The sequence below is a fragment of the Centroberyx affinis genome, unplaced genomic scaffold (genome assembly GCF_046629955.1).
Source record: "Centroberyx affinis isolate AG114_WGS23_722 - 3 ecotype Tasmania unplaced genomic scaffold, CSIRO-AGI_Caff_v1 ptg004437l_1, whole genome shotgun sequence".
Classification (NCBI taxonomy): Eukaryota; Metazoa; Chordata; class Actinopteri; order Beryciformes; family Berycidae; genus Centroberyx; species Centroberyx affinis.
The window spans coordinates 31,730-46,883 of NW_027282109.1; the positions used below are offsets into that span (position 1 = coordinate 31,730).

The following is a 15,154-nucleotide window of genomic DNA, read 5'->3' on the forward strand; positions in this document are numbered from 1 at the left end:
AGTAGGAAGAGGAGGTGGCGGGGCAGGAGGAAGAGGAGGAGGTGGGGCAGTAGGAAGAGGAGGTGGCGGGGCAGGAGGAAGAGGAGGAGGTGGGGCAGGAGGAAGAGGAGGAGGTGGGGCAGTAGGAAGAGGAGGTGGCGGGGCAGGAGGAAGAGGAGGAGGTGGGGCAGGAGGAGGTGGCGGCTCTCAGATGTAGAACTGGTGAGCAGCCAGGTTGTCCATGAACGGTCGGACCAGATAGTCGGTGGAGAAGTAGAAGACGAGGCCGAAGGTGATGGAGATGGGCAGCGCCGGCAGAGCTTTCTTAAATATGGCCAGCAGCAGCAGGGTGAGGCACAGGCCCTACACACACACACACACACACACACACACACACACACACACACACACACACACACACACACACACACACACACACACACACACACATCAGTTAACCTTACATTAGACTAGGGGAGAATCAGTAAAGAAAAACTGTAAACAGGAAAAGATTCTTCACAGTTTCATCACCAACCAGCTGAGTCTCCATGATGAAGGAACTGTGTAGAATTGTCTGTTATGCCGGGTTCACATTACAGGATTTTTTCCCTCCCGACAATCAGAGGAGGAATCTGGATCTGAGTCTCAGTCGGAACCGAAGTTCGGTGCAGAATATCCGGTGCTGTGAACCGAGTCCGGATCAGATCTTAAATCTCCCGAACCGTTCGAAGACGCGTCGGAGCCGCCCGATAATTTCTAACCTGTTTGATATCTGCGAGTATCTGCATGGCGACATCACTTCATTATACCTTTCGACATCGGACAATACGACTTTAACGTCCCGGCCGGGACAGCTGATGGTGTTGCCTAGCAACGGTAAACCTGTAAATACCTGTAATCTGAGCCCTGCTTTAGTTAATAAAGTCTAAATCTCTACAACCAGCTAGAAACAGAGAGCTAGCTGAAAAAGCTTGTTGTGGATTTGTCACATTCTAGAAGATCGTGTTTCCACGACAGAGTTCAGACAGAAACGGTTTGTTAGATCGGTGTGAAGAACCTGAGCCACTGCACAGAGCCTGACCTCTGACCCTTGACCTCTGACCCCTGCCCCTGACCTCCGACCTCTGACTTCAGCCCCATCAACACCTTTGTGATGAAGCGGCTGAAGCCGGCCGATCGCCTCGCTGAGGCTCTGCTGGCTGAATGGAAGCAAATCAACTTCAGAAGACTGAAGACAGAAACTCCATATTAGTTAGGGTGAGATGTTCCACCTGCAGCTTCCACATACTGATGGACATGGAGTGAATATATTATACAATATATTATCAACATTATCTTATTCATGCGAACCTGATGAAGCTTTGGTGAAACGTGTTGTGCGCTATATCTTAATCTGCCTTATAAAGTAATGGCATGAATCATAGTTGGCTTGTCTTCTCCTTCAGTGCGGTGGACTACTTCAGTTGTGTTAATTATCTCATTCATGTTCAGCCAACATGGGGATTACTGCTGCTGAATTCAAACAGAATGTTAACTCATAAAATGTTAACCTTTAACCTTGGAATTTAAAGTCCGTCCTGTCCAGGTTCAGAGACTTCAGACCTGCAGCCTGATGAGACAAACGTTCACACAGCGGTCCTGTGGTCCCACTACCTACTGGTCCTAAACTGGTCCTGTGGTCCCACCACCTACTGGTCCTAAACTGGTCCTGTGGTCCCTCCACCTACTGGTCCTAACCTGGTCCTGTGGTCCCACCACCTACTGGTCCTAACCTGGTCCTGTGGTCCCACCACCTACTGGTCCTAAACTGGTCCTGTGGTCCCACCACCTACTGGTCCTAACCTGGTCTACAGGTCCTGTGACAGAGAGACTTACAATCAGAATGGCCACAAAGCAGGCGAGCGTCGTGTTCCAGTCTCCTCCGGTCGCTGCAGCTTTCCCCACCAAGACGCTGTAGAAGATGAAATCACCAAGACCGAGCTTCACCCCTCCTGCAGACATAAAACACACTTTAACACTCCTGCAGACGCAAAACACACTTTAACACTCCTGCAGACGCAAAACACACTTTAACACTCCTGCAGACGCAAAACACACTTTAACACTCCTACAGACGCAAAACACACTTTAACACTCCTGCAGACTCAAAACACACTTTAACACTCCTGCAGACTCAAAACACACTTTAACACTCCTGCAGACTCAAAACACACTTTAACACTCCTGCAGACTCAAAACACACTTTAACACTCCTGCAGAGGCAAAACACACTTTAACACTCCTGCAGACTCAAAACACACTTTAACACTCCTGCAGACTCAAAACACACTTTAACACTCCTGCAGACTCAAAACACACTTTAACACTCCTGCAGAGGCAAAACACACTTTAACACTCCTACAGACTCAAAACACACTTTAACACTCCTACAGACTCAAACACTCCTACAGACTCAAAACACACTTTAACACTCCTGCAGACTCAAAACACACTTTAACACTCCTGCAGAGGCAAAACACACTTTAACACTCCTACAGACTCAAAACACACTTTTATCCTCTGGGAATTCTCTCTGGTGTAATTTGAGGTTCAGATCCTATTGTTGTTTTCTTGCTGTTTTAAAAACATTTCACATTTACAGAATTTCACTGACTCTTATCCACAATGACTCCCAAAGAGTAAACCGGTTCAGTGTCGATCAACGACATTTCAACAGGAAGGCTTTCCTCTCTTGGATAGTCGGGTCTATAATATTTCAAAGTTTTTATTTCTGCTGCTCCTTAACCTCTGGCATGGTTCCTGTGTATTTGTCCACCAAAGGGGGGACTATGGATCAGTCTCTGTCCGTTAGTTTGTTTGTTCGTTTGTTAGTTAGTTAGTCACACTGTAACGTTGACTTTGTGCCACTAGGGGGCGGCATTGACAATGAATGGGGACTCAGTGGTAAAGCAACACAGTTAAAGTTATCATAGGTAACATAATAGTCTACACACACTACACACTTGGAGACTTCAGACTGGGTTGATGGTAAATGGATGGATGCATTTATAAAGCGCTTTTATCCAAAGCGTTTTACAACATGCCTTCATTCACCCATTCACCCATTCACCCATTCACACATTCATTCACCGATGGCGGCAAGCTGCCACGCAGGGTGCTGGCACAACCATCGGGAGCAGTTTGGGGTTCAGTATCTTGTCCAAGGACACTTCGACATGCAGACCGGAGGAGCCGGGGATCGAACCATCGACCTTCTGATTAGTGGACGACCCGCTCTACCTGCTGAGCCACAGCCGCCCCAGGTTGATGTGTTGAAGTGAGAGTCAATGGAGAATTTTTGGGCAAACCTCTAACCACAAGACACTGTAGTTATTGTCCAGTTGTTGGACTGTTGTTCTGTTATTGCATCATCACTGCACTACCACTGTGCCTCAGTGTTCACTACTTATATCATATTACCACTTACCTACTGTGCAATACCATATATCACTTATCATTTAGCATTTATATTATTCATAACACTCACGCTCCTGGTGTTGTATGTTATATTGTATATTGTATTATAAATTGTATTGTAGTGTACATTGTGTAATGTACGGATTGTATTTATTGCGTATTGTAGTTCTTATATTTTGTACTGTATTGAGTAAAAACAGGACAATTACAGTTACTACATTTCAAGATATAACTTGTAAGCCTAATTGTGAGGAGAGTAGGCAACAGAAATATATGGTCAATCTGTCCTTTCATTGTCCCATACCAAAATGCTTAGACAATTTCACTCATATTTCAAGTTCACTCAGCAATCACTGACTGACCCAAGAGTGGAACTACATCACTGGTGGGACAACATGTTTACTGTCTGCTTGTTTGTATATATACATGCATTCTCCCTTGACCCTCACTCCTTAAATAACTACAGACCAATATCAAAACTACTGTTCTTGTCCAAAGTATTGGATAATATTTTAGCAAACCAGCTAATAATGTTTATGTGCAGAAATGATCTTCTTGAGAGGTTTCAATCTGGTTGAATAGCAGGAAACAAAGGCCCCATTTACACTTGTCATTTCATGCGTCTCTTATCCGGATAGTATTCAGATCTGATCCACATCCCGGTCACCCCGGGCCTCATCATGGGTCTCGGTTAACCAGATAGAAATCTGACTGCATCTCTCGCTGCTTTCCTGTGATGTCTGCATGTGGAGACGGGCGGCGCCACAGAAACTCTGTTTTTGCAAATTTTGTTTGCATTTCTGCATATTCTTCAAGTCAGATGGCAGGCGCTACTTCATGCAAATTATTTAAAAAAAACACTTGCAGTGAGAATGTGCGACAGCTACAGAAACTGACTGCTGCGCACATGTTAAAATGGCTTTTACACTCAGTTCATTTCCAGACCGACTCTAGAAATCCCTCTGACAATAATATTCTGTGTCAGAAGAATGTCTGAAACTAAATAGAGTCTGTGTTGTCGTTTGTCCAAAAAGCTTCAACATTTCATTACAGGCTCATGTGGTGTGAATTAGTCTGAAGTGCATCACAGTCTTTTAGCCCCAATTTGTTCCAAATAATTGCGACAAATTCAAGGTTAAGCAGTTGGTCTTCATCACTGAAGACCAAGATGGCGCCGCGGATGGCTGCCATGGTGTGTTGGTGCGCACTGCTTTGTGTGTTTTTGTGTGTTAACCCCTGGAGAACCAGTGGAGAAACTGTGTGAGTGGCTGGACTGCACAGACTGGGAATCGTTCAGGACTGCCACCAACAGTCTGGATGAATATACAGATGCTGTGACATCATACATCAGGTTCTGTGAGGACAGCTGTATCCCAACTCGCACCAGAGTGAGATACAACAACAAGTCCTGGTTCACAGCAAAACTCAGTCAGCTACGCTTGGAAAAGGAGGAGGTTCAGGAGTGGAGATAGAAGCAGGTTTAAACTGGCCAAGTACTCGTTCAGTAAGGCGGTGAGGAGGCTAAAGACAGTACTCCAAGAAACTGGAACATCAGTTCTCAGCCAGCGACTCCTCGTCAGTCTGGAAGGAACTACAGGAGATTACCAGCTACAAGACCAGATCCCCCCACTCCAACAGTCTCCGACTGGCCAACGACCTGAATGAGTTCTACTGTAGATTCGACAGAGAAGGTGGCAGTCCTGACATCCACATAACCAACCCCCCACCCCCCGCCCCCCGCCCCCCACCCCCTACAATAGACACCACTCACACATCTGATACATTTGTGTCAGACAGCCTGGACCGCAATCCACACAACCAGCCCCCCCCCCCCAGCCCCCTAGAATAGATACCCCTAACACATCCGACGACCCAGACCCCACCCCCCCCGACACTCTCTGTCTGTGAGAGAGATGTTAACAGGCTCTTCAAAAGGCAGCTGGACCTGACTGTCTCCCTCTCAGCCCTGAAACACTGTGCAGTCCAGCTGTCTCCGGTGTTCAGGGACATCTTCAACACCTCGCTGGAAGTATGCAGAGTTCCTGCATGCTTCAAAACATCAACCATTATCCCAGTCCCCAAAAAGCCAAGGATCACAGATCTTAATGTCACCCTCACCTCTGTGGTAATGAAGACCTTTGAGCGCCTTGTGCTGACCCACCTCAAGACCATCACAGACCCCACCCTAGACCCACTGCAGTTCGCCTACAGAGCAAACAGGTCTGTAGAGGACGCAGTCAACATGGCCCTGCACTACATCCTCAAACACCTGGACTGTCCTGGAACATACGCTAGGATCCTGTTTGTGGACTTTAGCTCTGCCTTCAACACCATCATCCCAGCTCTTCTCCAGGACAAGCTCTCCCAGCTCAGCGTGCCTGACTCCACCTGCAGGTGGATCACTGACTTCCTGACAAACAGGAAGCATCAGGTGAGGATGGGGAAGCACATCTCAGATGCCCAGATCAGCAGCACTGGTGTCCTCTCTCCTCTGCTCTTCTCCCTCCACACCAACAGCTGCACCTCTGCGCATGACTTTGTCAAACTCCTGAAATTTTCAGACGACACGACCCTCATTGGCTTAATCTCCAATGGTGACGAGTCTGCATACAGATGGGAGGTTGATCAGTTGGCATTAGAGCTTGGCGATTAATCGAATTTTATTTTCGATTACGATTTTTTACAAGTTTAGCGATGTTGCTCTCGGTAACAGATAGCCGGCGCGTTTCTCAGTTTATTTTTTAAGCCTTCCTTGATAGAAGATGACAGTTGGTCGCCAGGTAAGGTAAACAAATTCATTGGTGTGGAAACATTGTATTGAAGCATTGCGGCACGGTTAAATTACCTAATTCCACTAACGTTACTTAAATACCACAAGGTAACGTTAAAGTCACCTACCATTAATGTCTGTAGGCCAGTGAAGATGAGTTACTGTCTACAAATCCCTGTTACTGACTGTGGAATGTTAAGTTTCACTTTTGTTTTCACACCGGGAGAATTACAGATGTAACCCCTGGGTAAATCCCCAGAGTTAAAATGTGCATAGCAGTAGAAACCCTACAGTTGCTACAGTATTAGGCTGTGTCACTTTAAGATCGTAACCTTTTCATAGTTTGTTTAAAATGTACATCCCTCCACACGAGGTATGACAGACTATCCTGCTTATTTTTCGAGTGTTTTTTATCTGCCTCAGATCGGGTCATATAGAGAGACATCAGGTTTCTAAAATTATGATTGGTTAATAAGGGGCGGGACTAGCACGCAGAGCAGGCCGGAGGAACGAAGCAAACAGGTGTGTGGGTGTGCGCTCCTCCGACACCGCAGTTAGTGTGTTTTCTCTTAACGTAGCGACTAGCTACAAAAGTAAGCCAAGTGTAAGATTTAAGGAAGTTAGAAGTAGCCTAACTCATTTGTAAGGAGTGTTATATGGCTAAGAGTTTTCTTCGATGTTACCGTGTTTCTGGGAGCTAATTTTAACTCCGTAGGCTAATAGTTTGCTGCTTAGTTAGCATGCTCGCTAACGTTAGGCTAGCGCCTGATGTATGGACTCAGAAGCCCGGACAGAGCACCGGATAGCGCACCGTGCTGCCGGAAAAGCACGGTTGCACCTCTGGCTTCGAGGGAGACCATCCGTTTCCTTTTTTCATCAGGAAGGACAGGGGAAAAGAAAATTACAGAAAAACATATGGGTTCACTCACAATGTGCATCTAAAAGTGGGAGTATTTGTTGTATTTGTTGTGTTCTTTCATCTTTCTATCTCATTTGATTTGAACTGCACTTTTTAATTGTAAATCTTTTACCTTTACTGTATTTTTATCACCCTGTAAAGCACTTTGAATTGCCCCAGTGTATGAAATGTGCTATACAAATAAAGCTGCCTTGCCTTCATTGCCACTGGGACTGAGGTGGACCGTCGTCGGCCATTAGCGTAAGGAGAGGTTGAACTGTTCGCCGTGGGTGAGTAACCCAATGTTACGCCATTAGTACCACTTTGAGTTATCATACACATCGCACCCAAGCTACGCTCGGGCCTGCAACGGGAGGTTATTTTATTTGTGTTTATTGCCGGCTTTTGTTTTTAATTTGTTTGTGGGCCCACAAGAGTAAAAGCAGTAAATTGCTGTTGTTGTTGATTCATGCAAACAGTTTTATTTAGAGTTAATAGAGGTAATAGCTGTTGAATATTTCATATCAACTTAAAAGTATAAGGTATTTTCTGCCAGTTAAAGAGTGATATGTACCCTAAGTATTGTGGTGCAAAGGTGTCATAAGTTTACAATCAGTCTGGTTTAAAGGGTACTTGCCTGTCATTTCATTTTCCATTACCTTGGTAGTAAAAGGGCGGTTGTATATTTTTGGTTAGGTTAACTTACTTTATGCCCTGAAAGAACACCGAATGAGCTTTTATTTTTATTTAAATCTGTGGTAAATAAATACTATAATTTTATACCATTTTCCTCTTCTTCGGTTGAATAAATCGGAACGGTTAAAAGCCGAGGGTTTATGGTGTAAAGGTCAAGGGTTAAAATTACACAGTCACACTATCATACTTTCAGCTAGGATGTTTTGAAGTTGTATTTCATATACGTTTTAATACAGGACATACCATAGAAAGGGTAATACCAGTGATAGTATTAGGGTGGGGTTTAAGTAAAAGGACCCAGGGCACTGTATCTCATGGTAGATGATACTGGGGAAGCGCTACACAGACATGACATGATGCAACATCGGGCGCAAATAGAGATCAATTTAGATCCATTTATATAGGCTACAGTGAGCAACTTTAGATTTTTTGCCTTTGTTACCTGACTGACTGACATATAGAGATATAGCCTAGTTTACCAATATGCTGAATATTTTGCAGTAGGTTGTGACAGTGCACTTGGTGTTATTTATTATTTTTTATATATTATGTATTTTAGTTATTTATCTATTTTTTTACTTGTATTTATTTATTTTCAATTATTTCTTTGTTCAATTATATTTAAAGTTAAAAGAAATCCAGTGTTAAAAGTTTTTTTAAAAGTTCAATAAATGCATGATGTTCCAAAAGTCAATGAGTAATCATGTTCAATAATCGTGATCTCAATATCAATCAAAATAATCGTGATTATGATTTTTGCCATAATCGAGCAGCCCTAGTTGGCATCATGGTGCAGCCAAAACAACCTGAAGCTCAATGCTTTAAAGACAGTAGAGATGGTGGTCGACTCCCCAACACAGCGGACTCATTCAGATTCCTGGGTACCATTATTTCTCAGGACCTCAGCTGGGAGCAGAACATCAACTCCATCATGAAGAAAGCCCAGCAGAGGAAGTACTTTCTACGGCAACTGAAGAAATTCAACCTGCTGCAGAAAATGATGGTGCAGTTCTACACAGCCATCATCGAGTCCATCCTCACATCCTCCGTCTGGTTTGCTGCTTCTACTGCCAGAGACAAGTCCAGGCTGCAAGGGACAAGTCCAGGCTGCAGGGACAAGTCCAGGCTGCAAGGGACAAGTCAGGGACAAGTCCAGGCTGCAGGGACAAGTCAGGGACAGGTCCAGGCTGCAGGGACAAGTCCAGGCTGCAGGGACAAGTCCAGGCTGCAGGGACAAGTCAGGGACAAGTCCAGGCTGCAGGGACAAGTCAGGGACAGGTCCAGGCTGCAGGGACAAGTCCAGGCTGCAGGGACAAGTCCAGGCTGCAGGGACAAGTCAGGAACAAGTCCAGGCTGCAGGGACAAGTCAGGGACAGGTCCAGGCTGCAGGGACAAGTCCGGGCTGCAGGGACAAGTCAGGGACAAGTCCAGGCTGCAGGGACAAGTCAGGGACAGGTCCAGGCTGCAGGGACAAGTCCAGGCTGCAGGGACAAGTCAGGGACAAGTCCAGGCTGCAGGGACAAGTCCAGGCTGCAGGGACAAGTCCAGGCTGCAGGGACAAGTCAGGGACAAGTCCAGGCTGCAGGGACAAGTCAGGGACAGGTCCAGGCTGCAGGGTTAGGTCCAGGCTGCAGGGACAAGTGCAGACTGCAGGGACAAGTCAGGGACAGGTCCAGCCTGCAGGGACAGGTCCAGGCTGCAGGGACAAGTCCAGGCTGCAGGGTTAGGTCCAGGCTGCCGGGACAAGTCAGGGACAAGTCCAGGCTGCAGGGTTAGGTCCAGGCTGCAGGGACAAGTGCAGGCTGCAGGGACAAGTCAGGGACAAGTCCAGGCTGCAGGGTTAGGTCCAGGCTGCAGGGACAAGTGCAGGCTGCAGGGACAAGTCAGGGACAGGTCCAGGCTGCAGGGACAAGTCCAGGCTGCAAGGGACAAGTCCAGGCTGCAAGGGACAAGTCCAGGCTGCAGGGACAAGTCCAAGCTGCAGGGACAAGTCCAGGCTGCAAGGGACAAGTCCAGGCTGCAGGGACAAGTCCAGGCTGCAGGGTTAGGTCCAGGCTGCAGGGACAAGTCAGGGACAGGTCCAGGCTGCAGGGACAGGTCCAGGCTGCAAGGGACAAGTCCAGGCTGCAGGGACAAGTCCAGGCTGCAAGGGACAAGTCCAGGCTGCAGGGACAAGTCCAGGCTGCAGGGTTAGGTCCAGGCTGCAGGGACAAGTCAGGGACAGGTCCAGGCTGCAGGGACAAGTCCAGGCTGCAGGGACAAGTCAGGGACAAGGGGCAGAGAAGATCATGGCTGACCCGTCTTACCCCGGTCATCTCATCTTTGAGAGACTCCTCCCCCTCTGGCAAGAGATTGCAGTCTATCAAGACCAGAACCTCATGACACCACAACAGTTTCTTCCCCATGGCAGTGGGGCTTACAAACAATCCCCGTCTCTCACTGACTCTGGACTGAATCTCTGAGCACAATTCCACACAATTGTACATCTGTAAATACATATTTATCATATTTGCATTCCCTGTACAGTGACACTATTTATTCATATTTAGTACTTTGGTCAAACACTATACTTACTACTGAGCCCTTGTAAAAAGCCCCACTTACTGTATTGTATATAATGTATATATTTTCAGGAATCTCTTCTTTCTTTACCTCTTATATTTAAATTCAACTTGTAAAGCTTGGTTGCTGCTTGTTTGTCTGTCTAAATGTCTGTTTGGCACTGCACCAGCCTCACCAAGTCAAATTCCTAGTATGTGAAAATGTACCTTGCGAAAATAAATCTGATTCTGATTCTGATGTCATGAGGTTATAAATTAATGCTGCGTTGTGGTTTTGTGGCACACAGCCGTCCTACAGCAGCTCTCCACCAATGAGCTTCTTGGTCAACCTTTATATCTTCATATATATTTTTATGTTTAGTTTTATAAACGGTTCGGTTGCAGCTGGGGCGTTAGCTGCTGCTGTGACATGTTGCCTCTCAAACTTTATTTCGTTGGTGACGCCTGAACCGAGGCCACCGGGGAGATTTCTCTTTTCATTCTTTGTCATTTTGTCACACAGAGACTGGAATGAAAAGCACAGTCACAGCATCAGGGTTCATTAAGAGTGTTGTTCAGACGTTTTTCTGTTTGGGAGGAGCTGATGATGAACGCGGCTTGACAAGACGATGCATTTACACTTGGCTAACCTGAGGATCCAGTGTGTCTCAAACCGCCTCTGAAGATGGTTTGAGCAGTCGGATACCAAACCGTCTCCAGTGAGTCTTGGTTCATTTACACTCGGCTTACTCAGATCTGCTCAAGACGCAGGAAGTGGCTCAGTGTAAATGGGGTAAAACAGGTTTTAAATGACCTGCTTTTAGCTGATTTAACTTTTAACTGATTTAACTTTTAGCTGATTTCACTTTTAGCTGATTTCACTTTTAGCTGATTTCACTTTTAACTGACTTCACTTTTAGCTGATTTTAGCTTTTTAGGTCCTCAGGGACAAGATGCATTTGGTGTGTGTTGCCAACAGGTTTTGGTGAAAGCCTAGCTTGGCCTGTTGTGACAGTTTCAGAGCTCCATGTGTTTGTTTGTTGAGCTGAAGCTGCTGAACCAGCAGCAGGAACAGACTGGAGTCACAGTTACAGTTCACCTTACATATAAACTGTAAATACATATTTTCTTGTTTGTGACATTAATGACAAAAATTACGTTTCCCACAAAAACTTCCACAAAGCCGACAGAAATGATGGATTTGATTGGCGGTAGCCATCATGTTCTGCTCATTCTGTTACACCTTGCACCTTTTTCACAATTTATGCCAAAAAATGACATTTATTTTATTTTAATGTATTTTTATACCAAAATCTCATTACTTTTACTTCCTGTAAAATGGAAAAACTTCATGCTGGAACAGTAGTCCCGCCCCTCCGCCCCTCCCATCCAATAAAACTGCTTTTCTCTCCCTAACTGATCTCCCAGCTCCCAGCTTGTCTTCACCATATGACAGTGGACACTTACTGTCCTCCTCTAGGTCCTCTTCTGTTGAATAGGCCCTGGACTGTCCGGTCTCTGGCTCCGCCCCCCCGCCGCTCTGCTCCGCCTCCTCATCTGAGACACAAAATGGTGGCAGTCACCAGTTGGTCAGTCCAAACATAACTCTGATACCAACCATCATATCATATCTTTTTCCCATGGTGCCTTGCTCACACTGGAAAGTGACGAACCTGCAGGAAGCTGGCAGCAGAACTGAAGCTGAATCTCTTATTTTATTTTATTATTTGGAAATTTCCAACAGTTTTCCAGCTCCTGATGGAGACTTTCATGGCAGTTAAACAGTATTAGAGCTGAGATAAGAAAATAAAGTAATAATAATAATTAATATAAAAGATAATAAGGATAAGAAAATGTACAGAAACCTGAATCTTGACTGGAGCGCTCTGTGTTTGTGGAAGGATTCGCCATCCCCACCATCCAAACCATGGCAGCTGCAACATGACACGTTTCTCACAATTTAACAAGTTGCTTAGAGACACTGGAGATTAAAAAAAAATAAAATTGCAATATTGACTACAATTGCCACAGGATTCCTTGGAGGCCATTTTTCCTCAGAGAAAAGCTGACATGACAGATTTCTAAATAAGTTCATCCTCATTTTATTCAAACCCACCAAATCCTCTGCGCTGAACATGAAATGATGTAGAAGCAGCTGTGTCCACATGCACTGCAGTTCATATTGCAATATTCAGAAAAATAGCACTTTAAGATAAATCCGTAACGATGGGTTTGAATGTTTTGTCACATGTTTCCCTTTCCTGTCTCTCTCTCTGTCATCTATCAAACAAAAGCTAAAAAATATCCTGAAACAGGCCGAATGACTTTCCAGTACTGCAAATAATTTAATCAGTCGTGTACTAACTCTTGTGTCTAAATGTAGGAGTAAACCCTAAACTCTTATGCCTAAGTACAGAATAAAAAGGCTTTTCTCTGATAATCTGCTGGTTATTTCCAGCTGGACTCACAGGAGTAGATGAGCGCTGGGAAGATGGGCTCGTTGCGTTCCTGAGCCGTTTCCACGAGCATCCGGAGCGGACCTTTAGGACTCAGGACGGCCACCAAGTCTGCAAGACAGAACCAAGGCTTAGGAAAGAGCAAGGCATTATGGGTGTTTTCTTTGGTCTGAACCGAGTGGAAAAGTTCATTTTATAGCATTTTTGTTTCATTAAGGTTGACATTGACCAATGACAAGCCAACTGGGGCTTGTAAACAAGTGCGTGTGTGTGTGTGTGTGTGTGTGTTGGGTGAGTGAGATGCTTGGAAGGTATATTTAATCAAACTGTTCATTTGGCAATAGATTTATTGTACACATGTGAAGCAGAAAACATTAAATCAGTCCTCTAACCCAAAGTGGAAACATTCTGAACTGAAGTGTTTCAGCTGTTGAAACAGTCGACTCGACTCTGTATTTAAGCTCTAACCCACACTGGGGAAAGACCGGGACCCTTTCAGCTAACCGCCTGCCATGTTTTTCACGTTTTGTCAGCGATGTTGAGCGGCGGCTCGGTGGCTCAGCGGCTCGTCTGCCGCCTCACAGCCAGAAGGTTGTGGGTTCGAATCCCCGCCCCGCTCCTTCCTGTGTGCGGTCTGCATGTTCTCTGTGTTTCCAGTCAGGACAGGTGGACTGAAGACTCTAAAGCCCGTAGTGTGTTTGTGTGTAGTATGGAATATGATGTAGTATGTATATGACATGTACTGTATATGATGCTATGTGAAGCCCTTTGAGACATGCTTGTGATAAAGGGCGATATAAATAAACAGGACGTGTCACGTTGTGGGCGAGGTCACTGAGGTCAGACTTCTGTGCTCAGATTTGACTTAATGCACAAAACAAGATAAACAAACGCATCACGACTCGTAAATAAACAAGGATGATCACAAATGTATTTTCCTGTCCACAAATAAATACCACCCAACTTCAATAAATGTAAAACACATTATTACACACATACACTCACTGAGCACTTTATTAGGAACACCTGTACTCTTATTCATGCAGTTATCCAGTCAGCCAATCACGTGGCAGCAGTGCAGTGCATCAGATCATGCAGATCCAGCTCAGCAGCTTCAGTTCATGTTCACATCAAACATCAGAACAGGAGAACATGTGATGTCAGAGACTTTGACCACAGCATGGCTGTTTGCTGTGAGGATTTCTGAAGCTGCTGATCTCAGAGCAGTCTGTAGAGTTCACACACACACACACACACACACAGCAGTCTGTAGAGTTCACAGAGCAGTCTGTAGAGTTCACAGAGCAGTCTGTAGAGTTCACACACACACACACAGCAGTCTGTAGAGTTCACACACACACACACACACACACACAGCAGTCTGTAGAGTTCACACATCAGTCTGTAGAGTTCACACATCAGTCTGTAGAGTTCACACAGCAGTCTGTAGAGTTCACACAGCAGTCTGTAGAGTTCACACACACAGCAGTCTGTAGAGTTCACACACACAGCAGTCTGTAGAGTTCACACACAGCAGTCTGTAGAGTTCACACACACAGCAGTCTGTAGAGTTCACACAGACAGCAGTCTGTAGAGTTCACACACACAGCAGTCTGTAGAGTTCACACACAGCAGTCTGTAGAGTTCACACAGCAGTCTGTAGAGTTCACACAGCAGTCTGTAGAGTTCACACAGCAGTCTGTAGAGTTCACACACACAGCAGTCTGTAGAGTTCACACACAGCAGTCTGTAGAGTTCCCACACAGCAGTCTGTAGAGTTCACACACAGCAGTCTGTAGAGTTCACACACACAGCAGTCTGTAGAGTTCACACAGCAGTCTGTAGAGTTCACACACACAGCAGTCTGTAGAGTTCACACACAGCAGTCTGTAGAGTTCCCACACAGCAGTCTGTAGAGTTCACACACAGCAGTCTGTAGAGTTCACACACACAGCAGTCTGTAGAGTTCACACAGCAGTCTGTAGAGTTCACACAGCAGTCTGTAGAGTTCACACACAGCAGTCTGTAGAGTTCACACACAGCAGTCTGTAGAGTTCACACAGCAGTCTGTAGAGTTCACACACAGCAGTCTGTAGAGTTCACACACAGCAGTCTGTAGAGTTCACACAGCAGTCTGTAGAGTTCACACACAGCAGTCTGTAGAGTTCACACACAGCAGTCTGTAGAGTTCACACACAGCAGTCTGTAGAGTTCACACAGAACAAAGAGAAAAACAAAAACTATCCAGTGAGCGGCGGCTCTGTGGACAGAAACGCCTTGTTGATGAGAGAGGTCAGAGGTCAGAGGTCAGAGGTCAGAGGTCAGAGGTCAGAGGTCAGACTGGTTGGAGCTGACAGAA

The 15,154-nt window shown here is 45.6% G+C and overlaps 1 protein-coding gene across 1 annotated transcript; it reads right to left on the reverse strand.

The window, feature by feature from the left end:
• On the reverse strand, positions 1–13,435 carry LOC139665065 (presenilin-2-like). The gene is made up of 6 exons (XM_071544020.1): positions 13,378–13,435; positions 12,808–12,906; positions 12,205–12,273; positions 11,807–11,896; positions 1,855–1,970; positions 1–342 (listed from the first exon to the last, which is right to left on the reverse strand). The coding sequence occupies exons 1-6, from the start codon at positions 13,433–13,435 to the stop codon at positions 187–189; spliced, it is 588 nt and encodes a 195-aa protein (XP_071400121.1). The 3' UTR covers positions 1–186.
• Between the last annotated feature and the right edge of the window lie 1,719 nt (positions 13,436–15,154).

Bases quoted from the DNA above. Each gene is read 5' to 3' on its own strand.
- LOC139665065 (XM_071544020.1), bottom strand. From the start codon at position 13,435: ATGCAGACCGCACACAGGAAGGAGCGGGGCGGGGATTCGAACCCACAA. The intron at 11,897-12,204 runs GTTTCTGTACAT...TTTGTGTCTCAG, and splicing joins GCGCTCCAGTCAAGATTCAG to ATGAGGAGGCGGAGCAGAGC. The intron at 1,971-11,806 runs GTAAGTGTCCAC...TTATGTCTGCAG, and splicing joins AGAGGACCTAGAGGAGGACA to GAGGGGTGAAGCTCGGTCTT.